Source organism: Folsomia candida, unplaced genomic scaffold (genome assembly GCF_002217175.1).
Source record: "Folsomia candida strain VU population unplaced genomic scaffold, ASM221717v1 Fcan01_Sc009, whole genome shotgun sequence".
In the NCBI taxonomy this organism is placed as follows: Eukaryota; Metazoa; Arthropoda; class Collembola; order Entomobryomorpha; family Isotomidae; genus Folsomia; species Folsomia candida.
Window position 1 is genome coordinate 4,596,010 of NW_019091201.1, and position 23,742 is coordinate 4,619,751.

At 37.8% G+C, this 23,742-nt stretch overlaps 4 protein-coding genes across 6 annotated transcripts; 2 read left to right on the forward strand and 2 right to left on the reverse strand.

The window, feature by feature from the left end:
- The first annotated feature begins 1,662 nt into the window (after positions 1–1,662).
- Positions 1,663–5,356, forward strand: LOC110853730 (protein cereblon). 2 transcript variants are annotated; one of them, XM_035854779.1, is made up of 7 exons: positions 1,663–1,801; positions 1,898–2,436; positions 3,053–3,156; positions 3,233–3,435; positions 3,505–4,234; positions 4,314–4,510; positions 4,574–5,356. In XM_035854779.1, exons 2-7 carry the CDS (start codon positions 2,028–2,030, stop codon positions 4,791–4,793), a joined length of 1,863 nt encoding a protein of 620 aa, XP_035710672.1. In that variant the 5' UTR covers positions 1,663–1,801; positions 1,898–2,027; the 3' UTR covers positions 4,794–5,356. The 2 variants fall into 2 exon arrangements, with proteins under 2 accessions (XP_035710672.1, XP_021957739.2); XM_022102047.2 differs by lacking the exon at positions 1,663–1,801 and having other exon boundaries at positions 2,303–2,752.
- A 4-nt stretch (positions 5,357–5,360) lies between these two features.
- On the reverse strand, positions 5,361–7,304 carry LOC110853731 (histone chaperone ASF1A). Its single transcript, XM_022102048.2, has 4 exons — positions 6,611–7,304; positions 6,419–6,534; positions 6,143–6,319; positions 5,361–6,075 (listed from the first exon to the last, which is right to left on the reverse strand). The coding sequence occupies exons 1-4, from the start codon at positions 6,717–6,719 to the stop codon at positions 5,755–5,757; spliced, it is 723 nt and encodes a 240-aa protein (XP_021957740.1). The 5' UTR covers positions 6,720–7,304; the 3' UTR covers positions 5,361–5,754.
- Positions 7,305–7,795: 491 nt separating this feature from the next.
- Positions 7,796–8,938, reverse strand: LOC110853965 (iron-sulfur cluster assembly 1 homolog, mitochondrial). The gene is made up of 4 exons (XM_022102343.1): positions 8,531–8,938; positions 8,413–8,466; positions 8,213–8,318; positions 7,796–8,144 (listed from the first exon to the last, which is right to left on the reverse strand). Exons 1-4 carry the CDS (start codon positions 8,645–8,647, stop codon positions 7,996–7,998), a joined length of 426 nt encoding a protein of 141 aa, XP_021958035.1. The 5' UTR covers positions 8,648–8,938; the 3' UTR covers positions 7,796–7,995.
- Positions 8,939–13,401: 4,463 nt separating this feature from the next.
- LOC110853916 (mediator of RNA polymerase II transcription subunit 26) lies at positions 13,402–23,730 on the forward strand. 2 transcript variants are annotated; one of them, XM_022102277.2, is made up of 6 exons: positions 13,402–14,966; positions 18,756–18,830; positions 18,911–19,500; positions 19,600–19,653; positions 20,237–20,709; positions 21,155–23,730. In XM_022102277.2, exons 1-6 carry the CDS (start codon positions 14,904–14,906, stop codon positions 22,177–22,179), a joined length of 2,280 nt encoding a protein of 759 aa, XP_021957969.1. In that variant the 5' UTR covers positions 13,402–14,903; the 3' UTR covers positions 22,180–23,730. The 2 variants fall into 2 exon arrangements, with proteins under 2 accessions (XP_021957969.1, XP_021957970.1); XM_022102278.2 differs by lacking the exon at positions 13,402–14,966 and adding an exon at positions 17,023–18,645.
- The last annotated feature ends 12 nt before the right edge of the window (positions 23,731–23,742 follow it).

Genomic DNA, 23,742 nt, shown 5'->3' on the forward strand with positions numbered 1-23,742 from the left:
CTATTATTCCGGTCTGTATCACACTTTGTGTGACATTTCAAGCCTCGAGAACGGTAACGATGAGGAGGGGGGACAAGATGACGCTGGAATCTTCGACCTCCATCAAACCGACACTTTTGTCGTGGCGTATGAGGACGCAAAATTTAAAGGTAATTCATAAATTGAAATGGGATGATTTATGCGTTTTTGGCAAGGATAAATTTGGTAAATATTTAGCAACTCTTTTTCGGGTGAAAGTAACCAGGTGGAAGAAATAACGGGGAGAAAGTGGTTTCTTGCAGGGGAATATTTTGATCTTTGGAGAAATGCAATTATGCAAGACGCGAGAAACTACGCCCCACCGCTGTAAATACTTCATACTGCACGTGACCAGATGGCGCATATTTCTCCCAGTTTCTTGCACCTCGAATTTCGTGCGTTACTTTCTTTTCACTGCAAGAAATGTAGCAAACCCACAATATTCGAGAATGGGCAATTATCTGCAACTTGAAAATTCACACTCCGTTTATAGCCTTGTGTATGTGACTTAATGCTTCAAAAATTAATTTGGAGTGAGTTTTGAAATATTTTTAAACATGATTTTCTAGGAATATTGTAACCAAAGAATCTGGTCTTAATTTAGTATTCAGATATTCCAAAAATTCGAAAATCGGCGTGCAAATCCATCAAATTTTCAAAATTAGGAAAACCAAAGAAAAAACACAGTTTCCGATTTAGAGGATGGTGTTTTATCATTACGGCGCGTGGCTGGATGGCACATATTTCTCCCACTTTCTCCCAGTTTCGTGCACCTCGCATTTCTCCCGTTTCTTCCTTTCCAGTGGCAAAAATCAATGTAACAAACCCGCAAAACGCTATATGTTTTAAATTTTTTCGCAATACTAATAATTCGCAAATTTTCCTATTTTTCAGGAGCATCCCTCCAACTCCTCCCACGTCGATGGAAAGGCTGCTACATTCTTTCGGACGCTTGGCGCAACCGAATTTCTTCCGTGGACGTGATCGGAGGCTGTGTCGAGCTATGTCAAGATACCATTTGTCGGGGTCCTTGTCGCAAAATATGTCCAGGAATTCGGGGTGAAAATGACCTAGAACGGATCAACTTTGACGAAAATGTGTCCTCCTTTCAGAAATGTGCTTGTCCTTTTGAACGTCTCAAGAAAATTAAGAACAATGCACGATTTCAGTAACCAATTTTAATTAGTTTATAACAAAATGTCCTTTGATACCGATATAAATTTACCAAATTAATTAGTTTTTTACCTAAAAATACTTGGTGAATTCCTATTTACACGAGAATAAAGTGCCATTTAGTAAGAATAAATACGGTGTCGGTCACTTTGCATTTGTTTAACCGAAATTTACGTCTGTCTGTGAATAAATAACTGTCAAAAGGATATAGTGGAACGAACTGGAACACGTTTATTTATATAATTTTATTGCAAATAATTAGCATATTTGATAACACGATTTTGTCTTACCCTAGTTTTTGCAATATATTACATGACTGCAGACAGACAATAAATAAGAGAAAGCAACGAAACAAAGAGAAAATGGTTATTTTTTATTGGGGAAAGTGAGATGCACTTGCTACACATGTGCAAATGGAGAAAGGTCGTCTCACTTTGCTTTGCTTGCAGCCTAAAACGCAGTTTCTTTCCACTCATTCCTCATTCATCGTATTTGTTTTTGGACACTGTTTGTAAACAAAGTGAAAATTGACTTGTTGTTGGTCCGGAATATTTTTGGACGTGGTAGATTAAAAAAACACGTCGGGGTCGGATTCGTCAACAAAAGTGAGGTGAGAAAATTCGACTAATTTTGATTGTTCAATTAAATTTAAATTGTATATTTATATTTATCGTGTTTCATTAATTTTACTCTGTTAAACTTACAGCTCGTGAACGGTGCGTGTTTTAGCCATGGTACAAGTGTGAAGTGCACTAATTTTGTTGTCCTCGTTAATTATCAGTAAGTATGAGATAAGATAAGCATACCACCCTTAACCTCATCAATAGCACCACAACATGTCCGAAGACAGCAGTGAGAGTGATTACGAAGACGCTCGAGACGATGCTCCAACCCCACCCCCAATTATTCCAGGATCACGAGAAGAAGAACAAGAAGAAATTCCGGCTGAAGAATTAGAGAACATTCCCCCCGAAAATGTTCGCATTAATGAAGAACAAGAACAAGCCGTTGTTCCTCCTCCTCCTCCTGCCGCTGTTCCAGAACAACAAGGTGGACTTAACGCACAGGAAATTGTTCATCAAGTGATGGAAAATGTGTGGCCCCTGATGGACAGAATTCTTGCCGTGGGACACATTTATGGCGAACCGTTGCCCGATGGTCTCGACGAGGACGACGACGACGACTACATCGACGACGATGGAATGGACAACGTGGAAGACGGATACTTCGACGAGGAAGAAAATGGTAAATTAATCCTTTGTGAGGAGGATGACGGTGACGATGACTTTGTGAACCAGTTAAATTTTAAGGACTTGTCCTGCAATGATTTCAGCCTTGATCGCTAACTTATATGCTTGGCTGGCTGCTAAAATCATTAACATTTTTGATAGAGAATTGTTAACCGTTCTCAGACATTTCGAACTTAATAATATAATAATAACGTTCAGCCTCAGTGACTATTTGTTATTAGAGACTATAAAATTTCTAAAAAATATGGAGCGACTCCTTCGTTTCAGACCGAGAAGAATTTGGCATCGCCTCTTTCATCGAAGAGTGTCAAGTACAGTGAATTATGATAACGATGTGATGATAATTTTAAGAAAATAGAATAGTTTTTTCACTTATCTACTTTAAATTGCTGTAGTTTAATAGTTTTGTTCGTATCGTCGTCGCATGAAATTCTTACTTACTTTAGAACTGAGGCTGAACGTTGTTTGTGCCCTGGAAAAAAAGTTTTTATGGAATTTTACTTATCATAATAATACGTTTCGATATTTGGCTGAATAACGTTTCGCCTCGATCTGCTTGATTATGTAAATATTCAAATAAGTTTGATACTTAAGTTTGACATAATTTACAGGAGATCAACAAGAACAGCAGGATGAAAACAATCCTCTTATCGGAAATGAGGAAAATATCGTGCCCCCGGCAGATTTCGATCTTCAGCTTCCCGGTCGTCATTCGGTAGCAGCTTAATCAATAAAATCTATAATATTTTAAGTTTACTAAAGGTGATATTAATTTAATTTCCTGTCGACAGTATCTTGGCGAAGGGATGGAAGAACTTCAGGGGCGAGTCTTGTTCGATGATGGTGGCCCCACGCCGGAAATCCCGTTGATCGTAATGGGAATTCAACTCGTTCCCGGACAGACCCTCCCACTCACCATTTTCCATGCAGTTTTCCAAAATGCCATCAGAAGATGTATCGGGACCAACAAAGTGTTTGGAATTGTACACAACGAGTAAGAAATTATTAACAAGCTTCGAAAATCTAGTGAACTACGTATTTTATCGCTGTTTTTATTTAATAGGTTGGACACCTCGTCTGGAAGTGCCGTGTACAATGGCGCGTTTGGAACAATTGCTGAAATCTACGAGTTCCAAGAAGAAAGTGACCCCCCGAACGGACATCCAATGGGTTTATCCACTTTCGCCTTGAAGGCTAAAGGTCGTCAGCGATTCAATGTTATAAGCTTTCGTCGACAAGCGGATGGCAATCTTATGGGGATGGTTCGAGTTCGCCCCGAGATAAGGCTACCTCCCATGGTACAATCCGTCATGTTGGGTCAAACTCATCGCTACCGGTATCCAATAAAACGCCAATACGAAGACGTCAGCATGGACGAAAGTGGAGCAGAGAACAATGAACCAACAACTAGAAAACTGGCTAAATTGCTGTCCATATCGAGTAACTCTTCGTCAAAGGAAGATGACGCTTTGGTTGATGCTGACTTGGCGAAAATGCGAGCGGAAATTTTAGACAAGAGGAAAATGACGAAATTTTACTCGGCGTTTACCCCCTTCCCATATTTCGTGTATGAGCAATTTGATGAATCCGTTTTGGTGGAGAGGATTCATCGAAAATTACGAATTGACCTGAAAGGGCTCACAGATTCGTCTCGTATACCCAAAGATGCTACAGAACTATCATTTTGGCTCGCACAAAACTTGACGATGGACGATCATCATCGCATGAGGATTTTAAAGATGGATAGTCCCGTCTCTAGACTGAGATATGAGCTAGATTTACTCTCGAGAGCAGTAAGTAATCATACTTGATTTTTATTAATAAGACTTAAATGTATAATTATTTATCTAATTAAATGCTGGTTTTGCTTAGTGCAAAGTCATTACCTGTCGTAAATGCCAGACCTCAATTGCGGAAAGTACTGAAATATTCTCAATGTCGGTGGAAGGACCGCAAGGAACGTACGTCAACCCGCAAGGATTTGTCCACGAGACCCTGACAGTTCACAAAACTAAGAGGGAAGTGGTTTTGAGAGGGCGTAGTTCCACTGAAGCGAGCTGGTTTCCAGGGTATGATATGCCATTATCAACTTAGCATTGTTATCGCAAATACTTATCTTCCATCATCTCCAGATACTCTTGGACGATTGCTGAATGCCGAAGATGTCTCAACCATCTCGGCTGGAAATTCAAGGCGGTCGGCCGTCTCAAGCCACAACAATTTTGGGGCTTATCCCGGCGATCAATCAGTTTCAAATACAACTTTCTAACAGAAGAAGAAACCGCCGCCGCGGCAGAATTTAACACCAGGTCAAGAAATCAGTCAACTTCTGAAGCATCAATGTCGTCTTAAATTATTTAGAAGCAGATCTTAGATTAGTCTTGCTGTTACACGACACAATACATAGTTGTGGAACCTACCTAGAAAAACTAGCCAATATTAATTACCTACCTGTTTGTTAGAATGAGAACATGTCTTCTGCCTGTTATACGGGAAAATGAAAAGAATGGACTGATATTTAACAATTATCGCAATTATATTATCGTATATACGAGAATGAAACGTTGTTATAAGTATAAATCAAATCGCATCATCGATAGAATCGACAGTACTATAGTTTAATGCTTATCAATATTTTCACCACCTTCTAATTAAATAAATGAACTTGTATTTTGGTGAGAACGAACGAACGTATAAATATTTATGAAATATTTTTGGATGAATATTCTTATTCAATTTGAGTGCTAAATAATATCAAGATGCTAAACAATTACTTTAGAAAAGAATACTGGTGACATGATTATAATTACGAGCGTTATAATACAACCAAAATTTCACCTTACCCAAAAAATTATGAAATTGATGTATAATTCTAATCAAAATCCAAAAATAAAATTGCAAGTTGTAGTCACATATATATTACAAAGGTAAAGTCACGGATGAAAACGTGGTTTTATTGATTTTCATTTATTTATCACTGCATTTGATAAATTACAAGTTGAATGTAGATCTGCAGATAAATCTCTATTTGGCTTTCCTCTTGTGACACGAACAGTTGAAAATGTGAAAAACGAAAGAGAAAAAAACGTCGTGTTATCCGTATTGTTGAGATACGTTGAGGGATCATACATAAATATTGGTAAATATATAATAATACAGTAAATACTACGGCTTAAATATGTAGCTGGCTGTCTGGATGAGTAACGTACTCTAAAGTAATGTAATACATATGAAACAATTGCTGTAGTAGATATTAATTAATGTTATATCCTGCTTTCAGTAATTATTAATTGAGACGATTATTCGTAGAGAATTAAATGACTTCCATTGGACTGCTCAGAGAATCGTTGTTGTTAGCTCCTAAGAAATTGGTTGGGGGTGGTTCCATCAAGCTGCTCGTGCTATCCGCGCTCAGCCGGTCGCGTCCAAAGGAATCCCCATTATTTGCTGAGCTTCCTATGAGAGGTGGAGCGCTGTTGCTGTCGTTTCCTTGATCGATAGAATTGTCATTGTCATGTTGAGCCAATTCGGAAGATGGTCCTGCCCCATTGGTCAAAGCTGATCCGGGCTTATCGTCCCATTCAATTTTGAACCGAGTTACTCGAGGTTGAGTTGCCAAGATGTTGCGGACGAGCTGGAACATGATAAGATTCATTGGAAAATTGCAACTTTGAGGAGCTATATTTAGTTATTTCTTTTACCTTATCATAAATCGGAGAGCTAGGAGGAACCTCCCTCAGTTCTGGTTCATTGTATTCATTATTGACGTAAAATCCAACTCGAACAAATTCTTTTCCTCGGTACGAACACGTTAAAAGTACGACGGTAACGCCGACAGCGTCAGCGACTGGGATTTTGCCTGTGTCTGGTGGGTCAGCCTATAACGAAAAAAGATCTTTTATTTTTTAAGATGCACTTTTCCCCACAATAGTCGACTCAGTGACTCACTAATTATCAATTGCATACGCTGAACTTACCTGAAATACAAACATGTGTCTCCCCTCTGGTACAGGACCTACAAACACCGTATCCAAGACTTGATCGTACGCTTCACTTTCTGCCGAGCCAACGTAAATTATTTTCCATTCCAAATCTATAAAACAAACATTTCCAAATTTACTACAAACTGCCAACTCTTTCCAAATATGTTAAATACAACGTCTTTTTACCTTCTTTCAGCTCTTCAATACATTCAAACGTAATTTCGAATTGAAACGGGGTATAAAACGGACACGGATTATTGAGCACAACGACGTTCGAGACGTGAACTTTCGCCATAGTTAATTTGAGCTTCCTTACTTCCCTACTCTTCACAACTTTTAAACGGAATCCGCACAGGAAGAAACGACCGTTAGAAATTAGAAACGTAAAAAAATTCCCAAATTTAATTTAATTAAGTCACACACAAATAAACAAGTCTCGTCTTGTCACCTTATCTTCTGTCACACACAAAAAAATCCCTCCAAACAGCAACTTTTGCTAGTTATAATAGATACTTGTTATTTTTTTCGAAAAAAACTTCAAAATTTTTAACTATTATTTAATTTTTTCGTAATTAATGACGCGAGAAAATCCAAGTTTGGGCGCCGAGTAAGCCGGAGAAAGAAAGGAAAGGACTCGTCGCTTTGCCGCCTTCTCGTCAACTGAACAGGTTCTGACACGATTTTTTGGCTATAATGCTGTTACTTTTACTTCCAAATTTTGAGCCCCCCTTTGGGTCACTAAAAACGTTTTTTGTACCGACCAATCAACGTGAAACGTATTTATATTTCCCGTACCAGTTTGTACCGGAAATTTTATGAATGAAGAGTAATGACCCCAAATAAATGAGATATGTTCCGGTTAGAGAAAGTTGCACTTGAGATGAGAATGAGACGGATTTTTGCATTTCTCTATCTAACAAACAATATCGGTTCAGATTTAGATGGCGTGTGCAGCATCTTTAGAAGATCAGAAAATTTTGATCTCAAATTGTGCGAGATTTTGTACCTACAAAATTTCTATAGTCTTTATGAAATATCTTGAAAATGAGTAATTTTCAGCCTGTCTCATATGCATCAACTAATTTTTAGCAGAATTGACTCTATGTACAAATTCTATTTATGTCGAAAACTGCAAAATTCTACAGACAAATTAGCAATTTTAAGCAGAATTATAAATGAAATAGAGAAATATTCATACGCGAAAGCTCTCTAAATAAAATCAAAAACGTCTTCGTATTTTTTCACCAAGTCTCCGTATATTGGATTTTATGAGATTTTGTTAAGAAATTCATGGGAAATGCAGAATATGATACATTATATGATAATGTGCGATCATCGGAAAGTTCGTTTTTATATGGAATTAACCAGAAATTATGGAAAATAAAATATACGATTTTATTATTGCAAGAGTCGACTAGAAATTTAACATGACGAAGTGTTATTTGCATAATATGTAATATGTAGCTCTTTTTATAAATCTTTCACGAAAACAATTTGAGATTTTTTTGTCCACTACTAACTTAAGTACGCCGAGTTGCGATCGATTAGTACTTATCTTTTAAAACAGCCTGCTAAATAGAGAAACTTTCGCCACACCCACACGTTCCTTTTATGTTTGGGTTATTAAATACAAATTCTGAGGCGAGTTGACCTTCTTGAAAGTCCATTTCTGTTCCAAGCAGGGTCAATTGAGCCTTCTGATCAATTAGGACACGGACACCTGAGAACAATTAGAACACATTTAATTATGCAAATTTTCAGAATATTTATTAAGATGTATTAACACACCATCTTGCACAACTTCTTCATCCATCGCTGTCTTCTTTTCGGCATACTCCAACGTATAGCTCAGTCCGTTGCACCCCCTTTGCCTGACCCCAATTTTAAGACCAATCTGCACAAAACAATTATAAAATCAAATAAAATAATCATAAAATTCAATTAAAATCTAAACAATTGTACAAATCAATTTATTTTTGGACAAGTACCGATTCTGGTTTTTCTTTTAGCAACGACTTAATCCTGCTGATTGCTGACGGTGTCTAAATTTTAAAAAATCCAATTCAAAATTACGATTTTTTCACAATTTCTTTTATCTTTTCTTACCAAAGTTAAGGCAGCCCTTGTAGGAATAAGTCTCTTTCCACTTTTGACCCCCTTAACTGTCGCAGTCGCCACGACTTTCGTCCCATATTGACGAATCAACTGACTTGTTGCCCACATTCTCTCAGCTATTCAGGTACAGATGTAGGATTTGCAAAAAAAAATTCACAGCAACTTTTTCCTACGTCGTCACAAGACAAGAATCACGAGGATGACGAAAAAAATGGACAATAAAATTTAAGTCATCTTGATTTCACTTCACTCCAAAAGGTCAAAGTCTACAAGAGATAAGTGACTTATCAAACTTGAGTGAAAGTTGCACTACAATTTTGCAGTAAGTTTACACAAATTGAGTTTTGTTATTTATTTCGAGCAAAGTGAAGTGCTACCGCTGACTGAGATTCACGTGCTCCTCTTTCCACCACCACCACCACCAACTCTCGCTGCAACGCAATGCAATGCTTTCACTTTTGGCAAAAATATTATGTGCTGCGCTTTCTCTTACTAAAAATTGCGACAAAATGTGAACACGAAAAAGTTAACATGTTAAAAGTATGAGAAACATAGAATCTGAAATTTAAGACATTTTGAAACTTATTTGTTTCACTTTTATCAAAAATGCTGTGTGCTTTCACTCACTAAAAATTATGGTAAATTGCGAGCATGAAAATAGCGAAATGTTAGAATCATGAGAAATACAGGATTCGAAATTTGAGACATTTTAAAATTGACTTGTTTCACTTTTGCCAAAAATACCTATGCTTTCACTCGCTAGAAATTACGTCAAAGTGCGAAAACCAATATAACGATATGTCAAAATCATGAAAAATAAAAATTACAAAATTAGAGACATTTTCAAAGTTTATTTCACTTTTGTCAAAAAGTTTGCATGCTTTCACTCACTGAAAATTATGACAAATTGCAAGCATGAAAATAGCGAAGTGTTAAAATCACGAGAAATAAAGTATACAAAATTTGCTTCAGTTTTAACTGTATTTGATTCATTTTTGGCAAAAATTCGTTGAAATTTAATTCAACGAATTTTAATAATCGCAAGCTTTCTCTCACTAAAAATTGTGACAATGTTCGAAGACGAAAATAGCAAAGTGTTAAAAATGAAAAATAAAGCATACAAAATTTGAGATTTTCCGATTTGTATTTATTTCAGTTTTGGCAAAAATATCGCTACCTTTCATCTATCCATATCCACTAAAAATTATGACAAACTGCGAAATCAAAAATCTTAAGTTCTTTAAAAATAATGCATACGAAATTTGACACATTTCAAAATTTATTTGACTCCAGATTACATCCAGATGAGCTCAATTTCATCCTAAAATCAACATTTACACATCTATCCATCATACACATTTTTCCTCTCTTATGTGAACCATCCTGCCCCCAATTTGTACCATTTCCTGCAATATTATCCCAAAAACATTACACCAACAACCAACAACGCCACCGCATCACATTCACAATTTGTGAATCACAAATCCATTTTTTCTGTCTGTTACAGGAACTTATCCCGTAAAGCCGACATTTTGAGACAAGTTCCTGTAACCAGCTCGCCTCGCCAGTATTATTTGCCACGTAAAATGACGAGATTCCTACAACACTGCTAAACTCCGTTTGCTTTACAGCTTCACAATTCTGCTCAATCCTGTAACGATGCCGGCTCAAATATGAGAATTCCCTGAACCATGCAACACATCGAAGGTAATGCTAAACCAGCCAAAAAAGCTGTGCAAGCAGTTGGAATTTCGTGAGGCATGTAACATTCAACAGGTAGAAAATTAACCAAGCAATACACACAGTCTTTGCCAGTTTAGTTAGTTAGTAGAGCTCATTTCCTCTCTTAAAATGTTGGACTTTTGAATGCATTCATTCATATGCAAGTAATGTTAAGTTATATGCAGTGCAGTCTGGCTGAGTTCGTCATCATAAATACATAATTCATTTCATTTCATTCACCACCATAATGCAATGCCAACTAACTAACTGACACTGCAATAAAGTGCAACTTTCAAATTCTTATAATTATTATGCACTCATTATCTGTTACGTGCTCTTCAAGCCAAGTAACGGGGTCTGTACATACGCTAACCTAAGTTTGTACAATCTTCATAATGGGAAAAGCTTTAAAAGCATTAAATAATAGTATGGAAATTGTAATTTTTGTTTAAAACTCGATATGAAATTCATCAATTATTACAAGCTCTTCAAGCCAAGCAGTGGTTTATGTACATTTTGTACAATCTTATTCGTAATGGGAAATTCTGCTGGTGGAAATTGTAATTTTTTTAAAACTCGATATTTATGAAATTCATTCACACGCTCTTGTATTACACGCGTAAAATTGTAGTGCAGTCAAGGAGTACAATTTCACCTAAATGCTGGTACTTTGGGTACGTATATTATTACGTGAACAGAAATCGCACTGGGTGGTTTCCTTGAATTGAAACCTCCTCAACCCCATGAAGTACATGTAAGTAAGTACGAAACGGTGTGTTCAAGTGAGCTCGAAAAATGCAGAATGAAGCGAAATGAGGTTAAAGAATTCATCCCAGTAACAACGGCAAAAAGTGATCCATTTTGGCTTAAAGGACCGTGTTAGCTTTGCATTTATGTAAACTACGGCTTAAAACATGGGTACTTTTACTCCACGTATTTCCCTAATCTTGATAAAATTCCCAAAGTGGGTTTCCAAGAAAAGGAGACGACCCATTTATAAGCATTTTTGTACATAAGGTAATAAGTCATTTTGTACTTTGATAAAATTCCCAAATTTCCATTCCAAGAAAAAGACCCATTTATAGAACTTGTCCCAAATGTAATAATTTTGTCAGCTTTACACAATATTGAACCTTTTTTTTGACACATAGTAAACGTAAAGGGCACTAAAAAAGAAAGTCGTCGTCGTCGTCGTCTTAAAGCTGAAGGAATCTTCACTTCATTGAAATCATAATTTTTTTTCGTCTAGGGATCAACCTTTGTTCTTCTTTTTTTTCATACAAAATCCTTACCGGTTTTTGGTCTGCTTCTGCTTTTGACTTATTCAGCTCATGTTCTCAGACTTTTGTTGAAACTTTGCTAGTTCTTTTTTTTCATAGAATGCGATCCAATCCAATCCGCATCCACGTCTCTTTGTAGGTTCAGTTCAGTTTAGCTTGGTTTAAGTACATACTGCAGTGGCCGCGGAAGTTTTAGGGGACAGAGGGACAATGTCCCCACGGTTATTCGATGTCCGCATCATCTCCTCATTTTATATAAACCCCTCCCTCCCCTATCCTACAATGTTAATGTCCCCACATGTCCCCACACCTTCCGCGGCCACTGGAAAGAGACAGAAATGCAGTGCCAGCAAGCAACAGGGTGGAAAAAAGATGTTGCAAGTACGGTTATACATATTTAAGTATGGGCGACGTGTTGGAGGAATCGTTGGTTTGGTTTGGTCTGGTAAAGTGAAATATCTGCTAAAAATGCATGCATGTGCAGCTAAAGGGAGAATGAACTAAAGGTTGGTGGCATGGCCTTATTCTGCTCACTGCCTGCCACCACTGCTTTTTTAAATATTTTTGCCTGCCAACTTATTTAACTTAACTTAACTTCCCAGCCAGGCGTGGTAATGATGATGATATGCCTGAGCCTTCGAAAATTTAGAGTTTTAGGAAATATTTACAGCAGAATAATTGACACGGGTAAAAATAATAATCTTTTTGAGGGATTACGGCGACGAAAGTGGAATTAAGAAAAAATTAAATTATGATAAAATTAAATTTTCCAGATCAAATTCCACATATTTATGTAAGATTTCAAATGATTTCATCGAAAAGATAATTTTTCAGTCGGAAATATATTCCAGTACGAACAAAATTTCAATAGGCATGATTAATCATGAATGTAATTTTTTTGAGGAATTACGGCGACGAAAGTGTAATTAAACGAAAATAGGAATATATATCGGGAAAATTTTGAAGATTGAATCGGTGTGTCACTAGTACATTCTCTGAGATATTCATAAAACTTGGAACGATTTCCGAAATAATTTTTAAATCTGAAAAAGGCTAAATATTACAGTGCAATGGACATTTTATTATTTTCACTCAAATTTTCTTAAAAATTCGGCTAAATTTTACCATTCCAAATGTGAGCTTCATTTAAACATCCCATTAATTTTTGAGTCACACATTTTTATACTTTTAGCATAAAATTTCCCCAAAATTTTTCGAAATTTTTCCACCACAAAGTGCACCATATGGTCGCTTTTGCAAATATACTCTTCTCGTACATATTATTTTTGCACATAATACAATTCCATCCATTCTACCAAAGTCTAGCCTAGTGCTACGCAATTCACTCTTCATACTTATGTAGGTATTTCAATCCATGCAAATAATTCCGCTGCCAGTATACCAATTCTTTTCATATAATACGGCAGAACAGACATACAAATTCTGTAACCTGCAGTGGCCGCGGAAGCCGTGGGGACATTAAATTACCATTGTATGATAAGAGGAGGGAGTGGTTTATATAAGATGGGGAGATGATGCCGACATCGCACAACCGTGGGGACATTGTCCTTCCGCGGCCACTGGTAACGTATAGCGTGCCCATCTAAATTAAGCTCTTTACATGGGACCATCTCATCTCATATCCTTATTACATATTGCTCAACACTACTTTTCTAAATTGCTTAGTTGGTATTATGGTCCCCTTCCCCATTACGTAGCCCGTGGATTGATACACATAGCCATAATTTCCTATAGGTACACACATATAATCATCCCCTCGACCTCTTTCCATAAGAAAAGCACTCATGAAAAGCCAGGGGTTCGGTTCGACGACGAAATAATATCCAATCCATCCTCTTACAAAACAGATTTAGCTAGCTAGCCAACCAAAAATTTGAAATTCAACATCCAAACAACGCAGTTCTTCTCTAAGCAATCCAACAACTCGTTCGTGTAATCGTCGAACAGAGTCGAGGCCAGTTCTTCTCTCAAACTCTCCCTCGATCATCCATCGCATCGCTTCAACGTTGAAGTCATCCATCCATCTGCTGTATACAAAATACAACGCTAACAACGCTGCTGGTCTGGTGGGGCAAGTGGTGCAACACTTTTTATATAGTTATCTGGTTGGTATACATGCATACGATTCCCTAACCAGTTGACAGGAAGGAATACACATTAAACACGTGGTAGTCGTAAAGATCCGTCAAAAAACGGTACCTCATTCGCAATTCTGAGCAAAATCCAGAGTGAAAGTTTCGTGGTGAAAGCAGAGCAATAGTTTTTGTGTAATTGAACCCGCAGTGCCAAGTCCAGTCCGGAATCGGTTGGTTTTCATAAAAAATCTTAAAAAAGTGCAGTTTTCCAAAAATAAAAAAAATCATCCATCTCATCCAAAATTTGCAACTTTCTCCCCCCAAATCTTCCCAAATTTCGCACAATTTGCACGCCTCTACTCATTCTCCTTCTCCCCTGCAAACAACAAATCCAAGCCAAAAGCAGCATTCTCATTTCATTTCATCATTCTTCTCTCCTACAAAATCATCATCATCATCATCATGACGAAGAAATCGCCTCCGCCTGCGTCGCACAGGGCTTCGGAACCTCGTCGTCGTAACTGTTCACCATTTCCTTCACAAAGTCGGCATCTCTCCCCATGTTGGCGAGGGGGGCGAAATCCTACGGCTTTGATGGCGAGGGAACCGCTCGGCTGTGGCTGATAGGCCGACCAACCAACATGTTGAAGACATTCGTATCGTTTGTTATGTTGAGAGTTTTTGGTCGAGTTTGTTGCAGTGGGTTCAGTCTGCCTCTTGAATTCAATGCTGCTCCCGTGCCGTTGGAGGATGGATGGATGAGAATACATGTCTGCTTCTACTTCACTATGAAAGCCACTGCCAACACCGGGCTCTCACTAGTCCATGTTCACCTCGGTGTGTGCACGGAGCTCGCTTACTGTGTCCTGTATTATTTTCTGAAATAAAAAACAACAATCATTCATTCATCACTTACTAATTAATTAATTAAAGAAATCAATCAATCGAAAAATTTGTAGTAGAGAAAAAATTAGAAGGAGAGGAAAAAACGTTGCTAAACTGGCACCCAATACGCACCCCCGAAGCGACGACACTTCTACTTTAACTATTATTAAAACGGCGACGACCACAACGACTAATTTGGGGAGAAGAAGAGACAATAATAATAATAATAAATTGTTGAGAGAAATTGGAGCTACTGCTGCGAAGGAGAAGAAAAATCGGCAAAATTGCACAATTTTTCCTCCACCGCCGTCGTCGCCGTCGTCGTCGTCGTCATCTGCTGGCCTGCTGCTGCAGGTTAAAGGCAAAACGACCCCCGGCCTCATGCAGCAGTCGCCTGTGATCCTGACACAAAGGTTAATTGACGCTGTCGACGATAGCTATCATGTAAGCAATTAAATAATTAATAATGATAAATATGCGCCTTCTTCTTCTATAAATCTAAATCTTCTTCATCCTCCTCCGAGCACCAATTTTTATGTGAATGTGAAATCAAAACAGCTGACCTCTCATATAATCATGGCATATTTACTAAACTAATTTTGTACACGAATCTAAAATCCAAAATGATGGAAATAATTATGGAAATCTTTCTCCTCGATTAATTTAAAAGAATAAAAACATGACTCATTATTATAAAATGAAAATTTACGACTTATTGGCTATTGATCTCCTACTTCTTTTTACTTTAACTCTCATAAAAACTTTCTCCTCTTTCTTTAACAACTTTCACTCGTTGGAATTTTACCGAACTATTTCAACAATTCTGAATAGAATCTTTCAATTTTGAAAATGAAAAAAAAACTCACCCACAAAAACAAGGCACCATCAAATCCCAATTCCACCACCTCCACCAGTTTCTTTCTTTCTTTAAGTTTAAATATTATTAAAAACTACAAAAATTAACGTCGCTGACTGATTAAAGAGGCTGAGTCACATGAAACGAACGAACGTTATTTAGGAAAAAGGAACACGACGAGCAGTGCACAGAACAGACAGGCGAACCAGCCACCAAGTAAAACTAATTCTTCCTTCATATATTTTACTCTCCTATCTTTCCACTACTTTAAACGTGGTTAAATAAATACGCTTCAGCAGCAGACCTTCGTTCGTAGTCATCATCGTCATACAGATAACCGTTGTACGAACCTGACTACGTTGAATGATGCTGAAAGCGGACTAACATCCAACTCTGGTAAAATTTCCCAACCATCGAAACCAAATCCTAACCAACCTTGGCGTTGTTATAAAATATACAGATAGAGATACATACAAAAAGAGAGATCTTCCCCCTCGACCACTTTTTTATATGCCTTTTCCTCCTATATAACAACGTCACTTTTATGTAGCTAGCAGCGTAACAAGGCAAAATATCCTTTATCTAACCTTTACTTCAAGGATGATGGTGGATGGTGTAATGTTTTTGTGGGTGTTGAAATTCGTATTTTGTAAGAATAACAGTTCAATTAGTAAATGGTATTTAACTTATTCGCTGGCTGGATATAAAATTTTTGCAAGAATGCATCGTAAAGCGGATTGACAAATTTGTTAACTAACTAATGCTAAATAACAATGAAAAGTTAGTTAAATAATCGGTAAATGCTATACGTATTTACATACGTAGAAATTAATTTGGGTTAGTTGAAAAATATTATACTGCGGTGGAGAAGTCTATATAAACTGATTTTGGCTGGTTGGATGGATGTAGGACGAGGAGAGCGACCTCGATTTCAATAGGTACTAAACTAATCATACGAAAGCTCGACATTTACAACAACAAGAAAAGTTATTATTTATTTAAATGCAGTTTAGTTTAGTTTAGTTTAGTTCCTAGTAAATAATAATGGGAATGGGATTATTATTTTGAACCAGACAGACATTCTGTTTGTTTAGAAACACTTGTGTATTATTCTCCGGTAGACAAAATATTGATGAAAATTTGGGTCAATTTTTCGACACGGGATGATAACTACTAGATTTTGTACTTATCTTATACACGATGGGTTAAGTTTTTTTTCTCTCGAGGAGAAAGCAGAATATCGATCCATTGTCACGGGACGACAAAATGGCTCCTCTCTTCTTCCACCACCACCATATTGAATCGCACTCACTAAAGCTATTGTTAACTCGATTTTTCTGTACAAAATCGTCCCCAGAATTTCGAAATTCTTTATATTTTAACCTTTCCACTCTAAAGATGACGACTTTTCCGTAAAAAATGACCGTTTAAAACACAATTTTAAAGTAACTTTCTCTTCAAGAAAGTTCCCCTTAAAAAATGGGCGTGTCTCGGTGGGAAAATAGGGTAAAATAGGGAAAACTTGAAAATTTTAAAATTACCTTGAAATTGGCGAAGAAGCAGTGGACCTGGTGCAGTAGTAAGTTATTAGATGGGTTCTCCACGTAATGGAGGAGCCAGAGAGGAGACGGACTTTCCCTGCGAGGTTAGGTATCCTGGTGGTGGCAGGCTTGTCGGGCTGGTCTGGTCTGTAATTTCGTTCCGTGGAAGAAATGCCATCCCAAACTAAAGCTGGTCTCCGTTCTCCGTAGTTGTGAGGAGAGAGAGACGGGTATTAGAAATTCGGGTCGAAGAGACAAGAGCTCTGGTGAAGCTGGTCGATAAAAGTTGGTGCCGAGGTTGGTGAGAGAAATGCAGGGGACTGTTATTATTAAGGGTAGCAGCAAGGACTCACTGTCTGGTCCCTGATTATTGCTTTCTTTCCTCGTCGTGTCCCCACACCCCCACGAGCGAGCTCCGCCTTTCTTTCGCGGTATCGATTTCATGTCAGGTTGAAGGAACGTTTTTCTACGACGAAAGGTTAGCTCGTGGGTGTTGACAATGTTATTTTACTGAACAAAGTCAACGTGGTGGTGGTGAGGATTGAACTATTTTCGGGTAGGTTGCATATGTATGTACATCCGGGTAGCCAGAGATGCACACGCGCTGTTAAACATAATGCCCGGCATGTGGGCTTGACTTTTGTTTTTCCGTAATTATGAAAAGAAGAGGGCAATAGCAGAGAAAGAAGGTACACACACGGGTTGGTTTGGTTGGCTCATTGAATTGACAGATGACGATTTATTGGGTGGGTTTGGGTAAAGTAAAGAATAATGCGTTGCTCGTGGCGTTGTGGAGAAAGTCGTTCGTCGTTGTCGAAATAGATATGGGGAAAAATGCTTGTTTTTAGCTTTTCCGACGACTTTTTGGAGCTTGCACACGTTATCATTGTCGTTGAACTACTTTCCTTGATCTATTCCTGGAAATGTTGGGAGTTTGGGTGGCTTGGTTGGTGGTGACTCCTTCTTAATGAGAGTGCAAGTCGAGATTTTGGGATAGATTTCATGTTTTAGGTAGGTACATGTACATGACACATCCGCTATTTCTGAGCCAAACTGTTCTGTGTGCCTGCCTAATTGCGAAGAAAAGAAGAAGAAGAAAAATATATTGAAACGGTGCCCTTTCATCATAATCATCTTCTTTTCATTATTCAGGGATTATTAGGAATCATAAAGGGAACAAGAAAATTGCCGGATTTGGATTGAAGTCTATTTTTACAATTGATTGGTATCTTTCATACACATCACAAATCGACAGGATTCGTTTGATCATTTCTTAATAAATAAGAGAGGAAGAAGCGATATTGAGTGAGTGACATGAGGAGGATATTAAGTCGCGTCGCATTCATATATTTATGAACTTTGGATTCATACATTTTTGTGACAAGGTTATCCATCCATCCATCCATCCACTCATCCATCTTCTTACAGAGTGATGTTTGGTTTGAGTCTGTTAAACTGTGCTTTTTGCGTCATTCTCACTGCACGTGTATGTATGCATAGCATCACTTGTTGCTGCACTTGGCGTTGTTGTTTTGATGGACGAAATATCAGTGAATTTCCAGTTCCCAGGCTGTTATTATTGTTCTTATTATTACGATTCTAAATAGGATATGTGTAGGAAGAAGGAATTGTTTGTTGGTATTTTTGTGTAAATTACGGCAAGGGCACCAGCAATGTTTGTTAGTAGAGTGGAATTGTTGACACAACCTGTTAAAATAATGATGAGGTGATGATTTTATGAAATTTTCCATTAATTTTGAAACACTATGAAACCTATTATGCGAAAATATGTTCAAATTTCTAATTATTAATGACGTTCTTTCTGTATCTTTCCAGGTTAAGGATATGGGCGCAATTATTGAGGTCCTCGAGACCCTGGAACAATTACCAGTTACAAAGGAATTGCTTGAGGTATAATAAAAAAAATCAAATTAAATTATGAAACGGCTTAAAGTTAATGAGGAATTTAATTCAAATTTTTGTATTTCCAGACTACCAGACTTGGCAAGACCATCAACGTATTTCGGAAACGTATCAACGACGAAAAGCTAGCGAAGCGGGCCAAGAACTTAGTGAAGAAATGGCGCGACGCCGTCCTCGTCAACGAGCAGCAACAGTCTGGCGGTGGGGGCGGAGGGCGACCCGTGAACGGCAACTCGGACGGACTGCACGTTCCTGGCGGCCACCTCCGATCAATCGGCGGATACAACTCGAACTCTTCAAGCCCCCAGTTAATGACGGCGTCCAGAATCAGTCCGAACGCCCTGCACAACTCGAACAGCCTCAGCCCCCGCATTCTCAACAACCTCACGAGCAACAATAATAACCGAAATGGTCAGCAGCAACAGCAAGTCGGTCGATCGTCCATACCTTCCGCCGTCGTCGCCGCCGTATCGTCGCCACGGCTGCATTCATCCTCACCTAGTCTACGAGTCAGTTCTCCTTCACAGTTTGGTAACAAAGCAAAATCTCCCTCCTGTGGACCAATCATCAGCTCCTCGCCACTTAACAACAATAACAATACCAATAAGATGATGACCAGCACGAATAGCTACGCGCCCAATGTCGAGGTCGTGGCGAGGTATTGAACCGTTTTGAGATTAAAAATTTCACAGAAATTTTATTACCATTTCGTTGTTCCCTCTCTACTGATGATTTCCGTTGTTGGTTCGTTCTCTAGAACAAATGCAGCTAATAAACGGTTGAGAATAGAAGATGGAGCTGAAAGGATGAAGTAAGTCATTTTTTTGGCAAGGAGTGAATTGTTTCGTTTTTAGAAACTTTAGAACCATAATTGCTTATAAAAAATGTAGGTTTGTTGTTTTGTGACTTTTTGTAATGTTTTGTGTTGCATGTTTTTACGAATTGTACACTCTTATAAATCCGGTATTTTAATATGACTCTACAAAAGTTGGATTGATAAGTAATACCCTGTAGTAATAGCTCGGTATTAAAACTTTTACCATATCAGTAGCTAATTTTTACGTACTGGTACAATTTTTATACCAAGCGGTAGCAACTTTAATACCGAGAAATCAATATCTGCCTGACTATATCAGATTTCTAACAGTGTATGTTTTTTTTGTGTACTAATTTTCTGAATTGTTGCTTGAATTTATGTACGTATTTACGTGTGGCTAGCAATTATTGTCCTGCAGTTTCTCGTCCTTGTGTGATGATTGACTTATACTTTGTGTCCTGAAACTATGTGTGGGCTACAATTGAGCTTTTTAACCGTCTGAAAATAATTTTGAAAATAATTACACTCTTAAAATTTCTGAAAATTGGTATTAATATTTTTCTCATCAAATTTCCAGTGCTGGTCCTCCCTCGAAGAAGGCTCGACATGGAATCGCGAACGGTGGGATATTTGAGGGTACGCTGGACGACCCCTCCCTCGCGCTGCTCGACGACCTCAGTAAAGACTCGATGACCTCGCGTGCTAGCGACAACAGTGATGGCTCCTCGTCCAAAGCGGTCAGCAACATGTCGTCGTCCGCCGTCCTGTCGGGAGCGCCGAGTCCGGCCAGCATCATCCTGGGCGACTCGGCCCTCACCTCACCCGCCATGTCGGGCGGAGAAGGCGAATCCGCATCCGAAACCTTACTCTGTGGTCAAGATGATAATAAACCTTCGTTGTTTTCCTCCATTCCGGAAAATGAAGGGAGTGCTGTAGATCATGGTGCTAACAATGTCAATGATCAACCTCAAGTTAACGTGGTAGCCGAAGTGGTGGCCCCCGTGCAGAAAAGGGGGAGGAAAAAGAAGCAGAAAACGAATGAGATGGATGGTAATTTTTTTAAATCATTTTAAGTACTGCTTGGTTTGTCAAAATGCAGTATTTTGAGCTCCGTTCTTCCTAGGGTTTGGATTTCCGGGGGGTGTTACACCACAAAAAGACGAAAATCTACGTGGAGAAGGCAACAGTCAGTCGAAAAGACAGGTTTTACGAAGAAATTAAAATTTTTATCACTGTTAAAATACTTTATTTAAAAATATCGTGAAAACAATGCATTTTGACAGCGATAAAAGGCTAATTTCTTCACAAAACCTATATTTTCGTGAGACAATTGTATTTTCCACGTAGATTATCGTATTTTTCTGGGTGTAACACCCCCGAAAATCCATACCCTGGGAAGAACGGAGCTCAAAATAAGAAATTTTAAGACATATTTTGCCCATTGTTCTATACAAAAATGTTATCAAACTCTGAAAATTTGTATCTTTGCTTTCAGCTCAAACTTTACGCATCCACAAGCAAATCGCTCAGGCCAAGCAAGAAAGCATGGTTCGGACCGTGCATCGCCTCTCGATGGAAATATTCGATGACGACCACCGCTTTCCTCCCACCCCCGACATTTCTCCCGTCCCACCACCACCCCCACTTGAGCGAAAACCTATTCCCAAACCTCACATCACCGCAGCTTTAAGTAGAGACGATCCCGTCATGAAAAGTGACTTTGTCAAGGAATATCTACACTCTCAGAACAAACAAATAGAACGTCAGAGGAATGAGATTTCCTTGCTTCCTCACGAACCAACCCCTCCTCCACCCCCAGTAATTCCCCCCACCGCGGATGAGCCCCTGGACTCCAAAAAGAAGCGGAAACGCGACAAAAAGAAGAATCGCGGGGAAAACAACGCCACCACAACGATTTCGTTTCCGACAGAGTCCGAAATCCTCTCCCGCCTGCCCCCCATCGACCCTCAGACTTTAGAGGAACTAAAAAACTTCAAATTCGACGTTCCCTCTGAAGACGAGGAAGCTAAATCCAAACCTGAAATAGAGACTGAAAATGCTACAAGTCTGACTTCAACCAATGAAAGTAACGCTGAAAATATTAAGAATAACATTGCTGAAGCTGCACCTCCTCTCATCGCCAGTAAAATCGATTGGGGCGACAGTGAAGATGAAGACGATTTTGTGGACGTTTCACCCAAAATTGAAGACACTTCCGGTCCCGACGACCCATCAACTATCCCACAAATCGTGGTATCTAGCACCACTCTACCTCAAACAATTGACGAAATGGATACATCCGAACAAGCAGAAGACCAAGAACAACCGGAAGCTGATGCTCCTGCTCCGAGAGAGATCGACGACTCCGAAGTGGAGCGTCTCCACCTCGAGAAAATCGGCAACCTGAACGGAAATCTGGATAAGGACGGTCTCTTCAAAGAATGGCAAGAGGTCGTGGCAGTTGAGTCGTTTAAAGGAGATCTTCTTCACATCTTGCCTTACACTATAATCGATTTTTAATATATTTATGATATCAACCAAAAACATACCAATTCTACAATTTCCTTACTTACTTACGGAGTTATTAATTAATGTACTTGTATTTTAAGTTTTGCATACTAATTTGTCTTTACATATTGGATTTCTTTTATTCTTTTTTGCCATTAATGGTGTTCGTTCTGTGATTCATGTTCGATTGAATCGCTGTGTTGTAATATCGCTATAAAATGATAATATTTCTTTTTAAATATTGATGATAAGGAGAAGGATGATGATAAGCGATCAATTAGTAGAGAAAAAAAGTCGATTAACAAACAAAAAATATTATTCATTCACTTGGAATATTATTTACTAATTTTTTGTCCTTTTTTCAGTCCGATTTGTTATACAAGTTAATTATTATGCTTAATTATGATTAATTAATTAAGACATGCGCAGTTCAGCATTCTTATTACTTTACTTCTTACCGCATGATTGATGTCCACGTTGTGTTCAGTAGTCAGAGTTGATCCTTGATTCTGAACTCTCGATAAATACATATTAAATGTCGCAACATGATTAAAAAAAGCAGAAAGCTCAAAATTAAATTTGCAAAAATTTAAGAAAAAAATTCTCTTGTTTGAAAAAAAAACTTATTTTTTATGGGTTCCCTTAATCAAAATGATTTTTCTAGGATTTAAAGTTATCGAAATTTTATTCGATTTCCCGTTTTTTTATCTAGTTTGATTTTCCTAAATCGGAAATATTTCTTATTAATTGATTCATTTATAAAGGTTCCTAACAAACAGGAAAATATGCATCATATTAAAATGAACCAGCATAAATAATAATTAAAAAACGGCCATTATTTCGGGAAATTTAACATAAATTTCTCTAGAATTTAGCTGCTTATCGTTAGATATCGAATATTATATAGTATTACACAAGTAAATTTGCATAATAATGACCAAGCAGGTACATAGTTATTTATAGCTCAGGGCGATATCTTATATACTCGTAGGAGAAAAAAATAACAAGTAGATAGAAATTAGAAGTAGGAATTTTTTCTGTATGTTCAATTCAATCCTAAGCAAATTACACATAAAAAATCACCTAAAAAGTCTAAAACACATATAAAATTATCAACCGCGTTAGGATTACGATGCTTAAATGAAGATAAGACGATTACTTGCTATAGTGCCTAAAACAGGGTTGAATTATATACGAAATGAAAACATTAACAAAAAAATAGTCGAGGAGGAGGATAAGCTTGATAAGCTATTTATCATTGCAAAAAAAGTCGATAAGTTGCATTATTGAATACTTGCTTATCAAAAATATTTCGCTATATTAACGCAAACTTTAAAAAAGATCAAAAAAAAGGATTACATTTTTTGGTACATACACTTGCATAATATTTAGTTTCGAAATGATAAGCGATTTAAACGATAAGAAGGTACCCACATCAACATATAAGACACATAACATATTATGCTAAATATCATGAATTATTACGTATAAAATAATGATGATGATTCGTGTAATTATATCCGACGACGTGGAATACAATAATAAAAAGATTTTGAAAAAGTATCAATTTTTTGT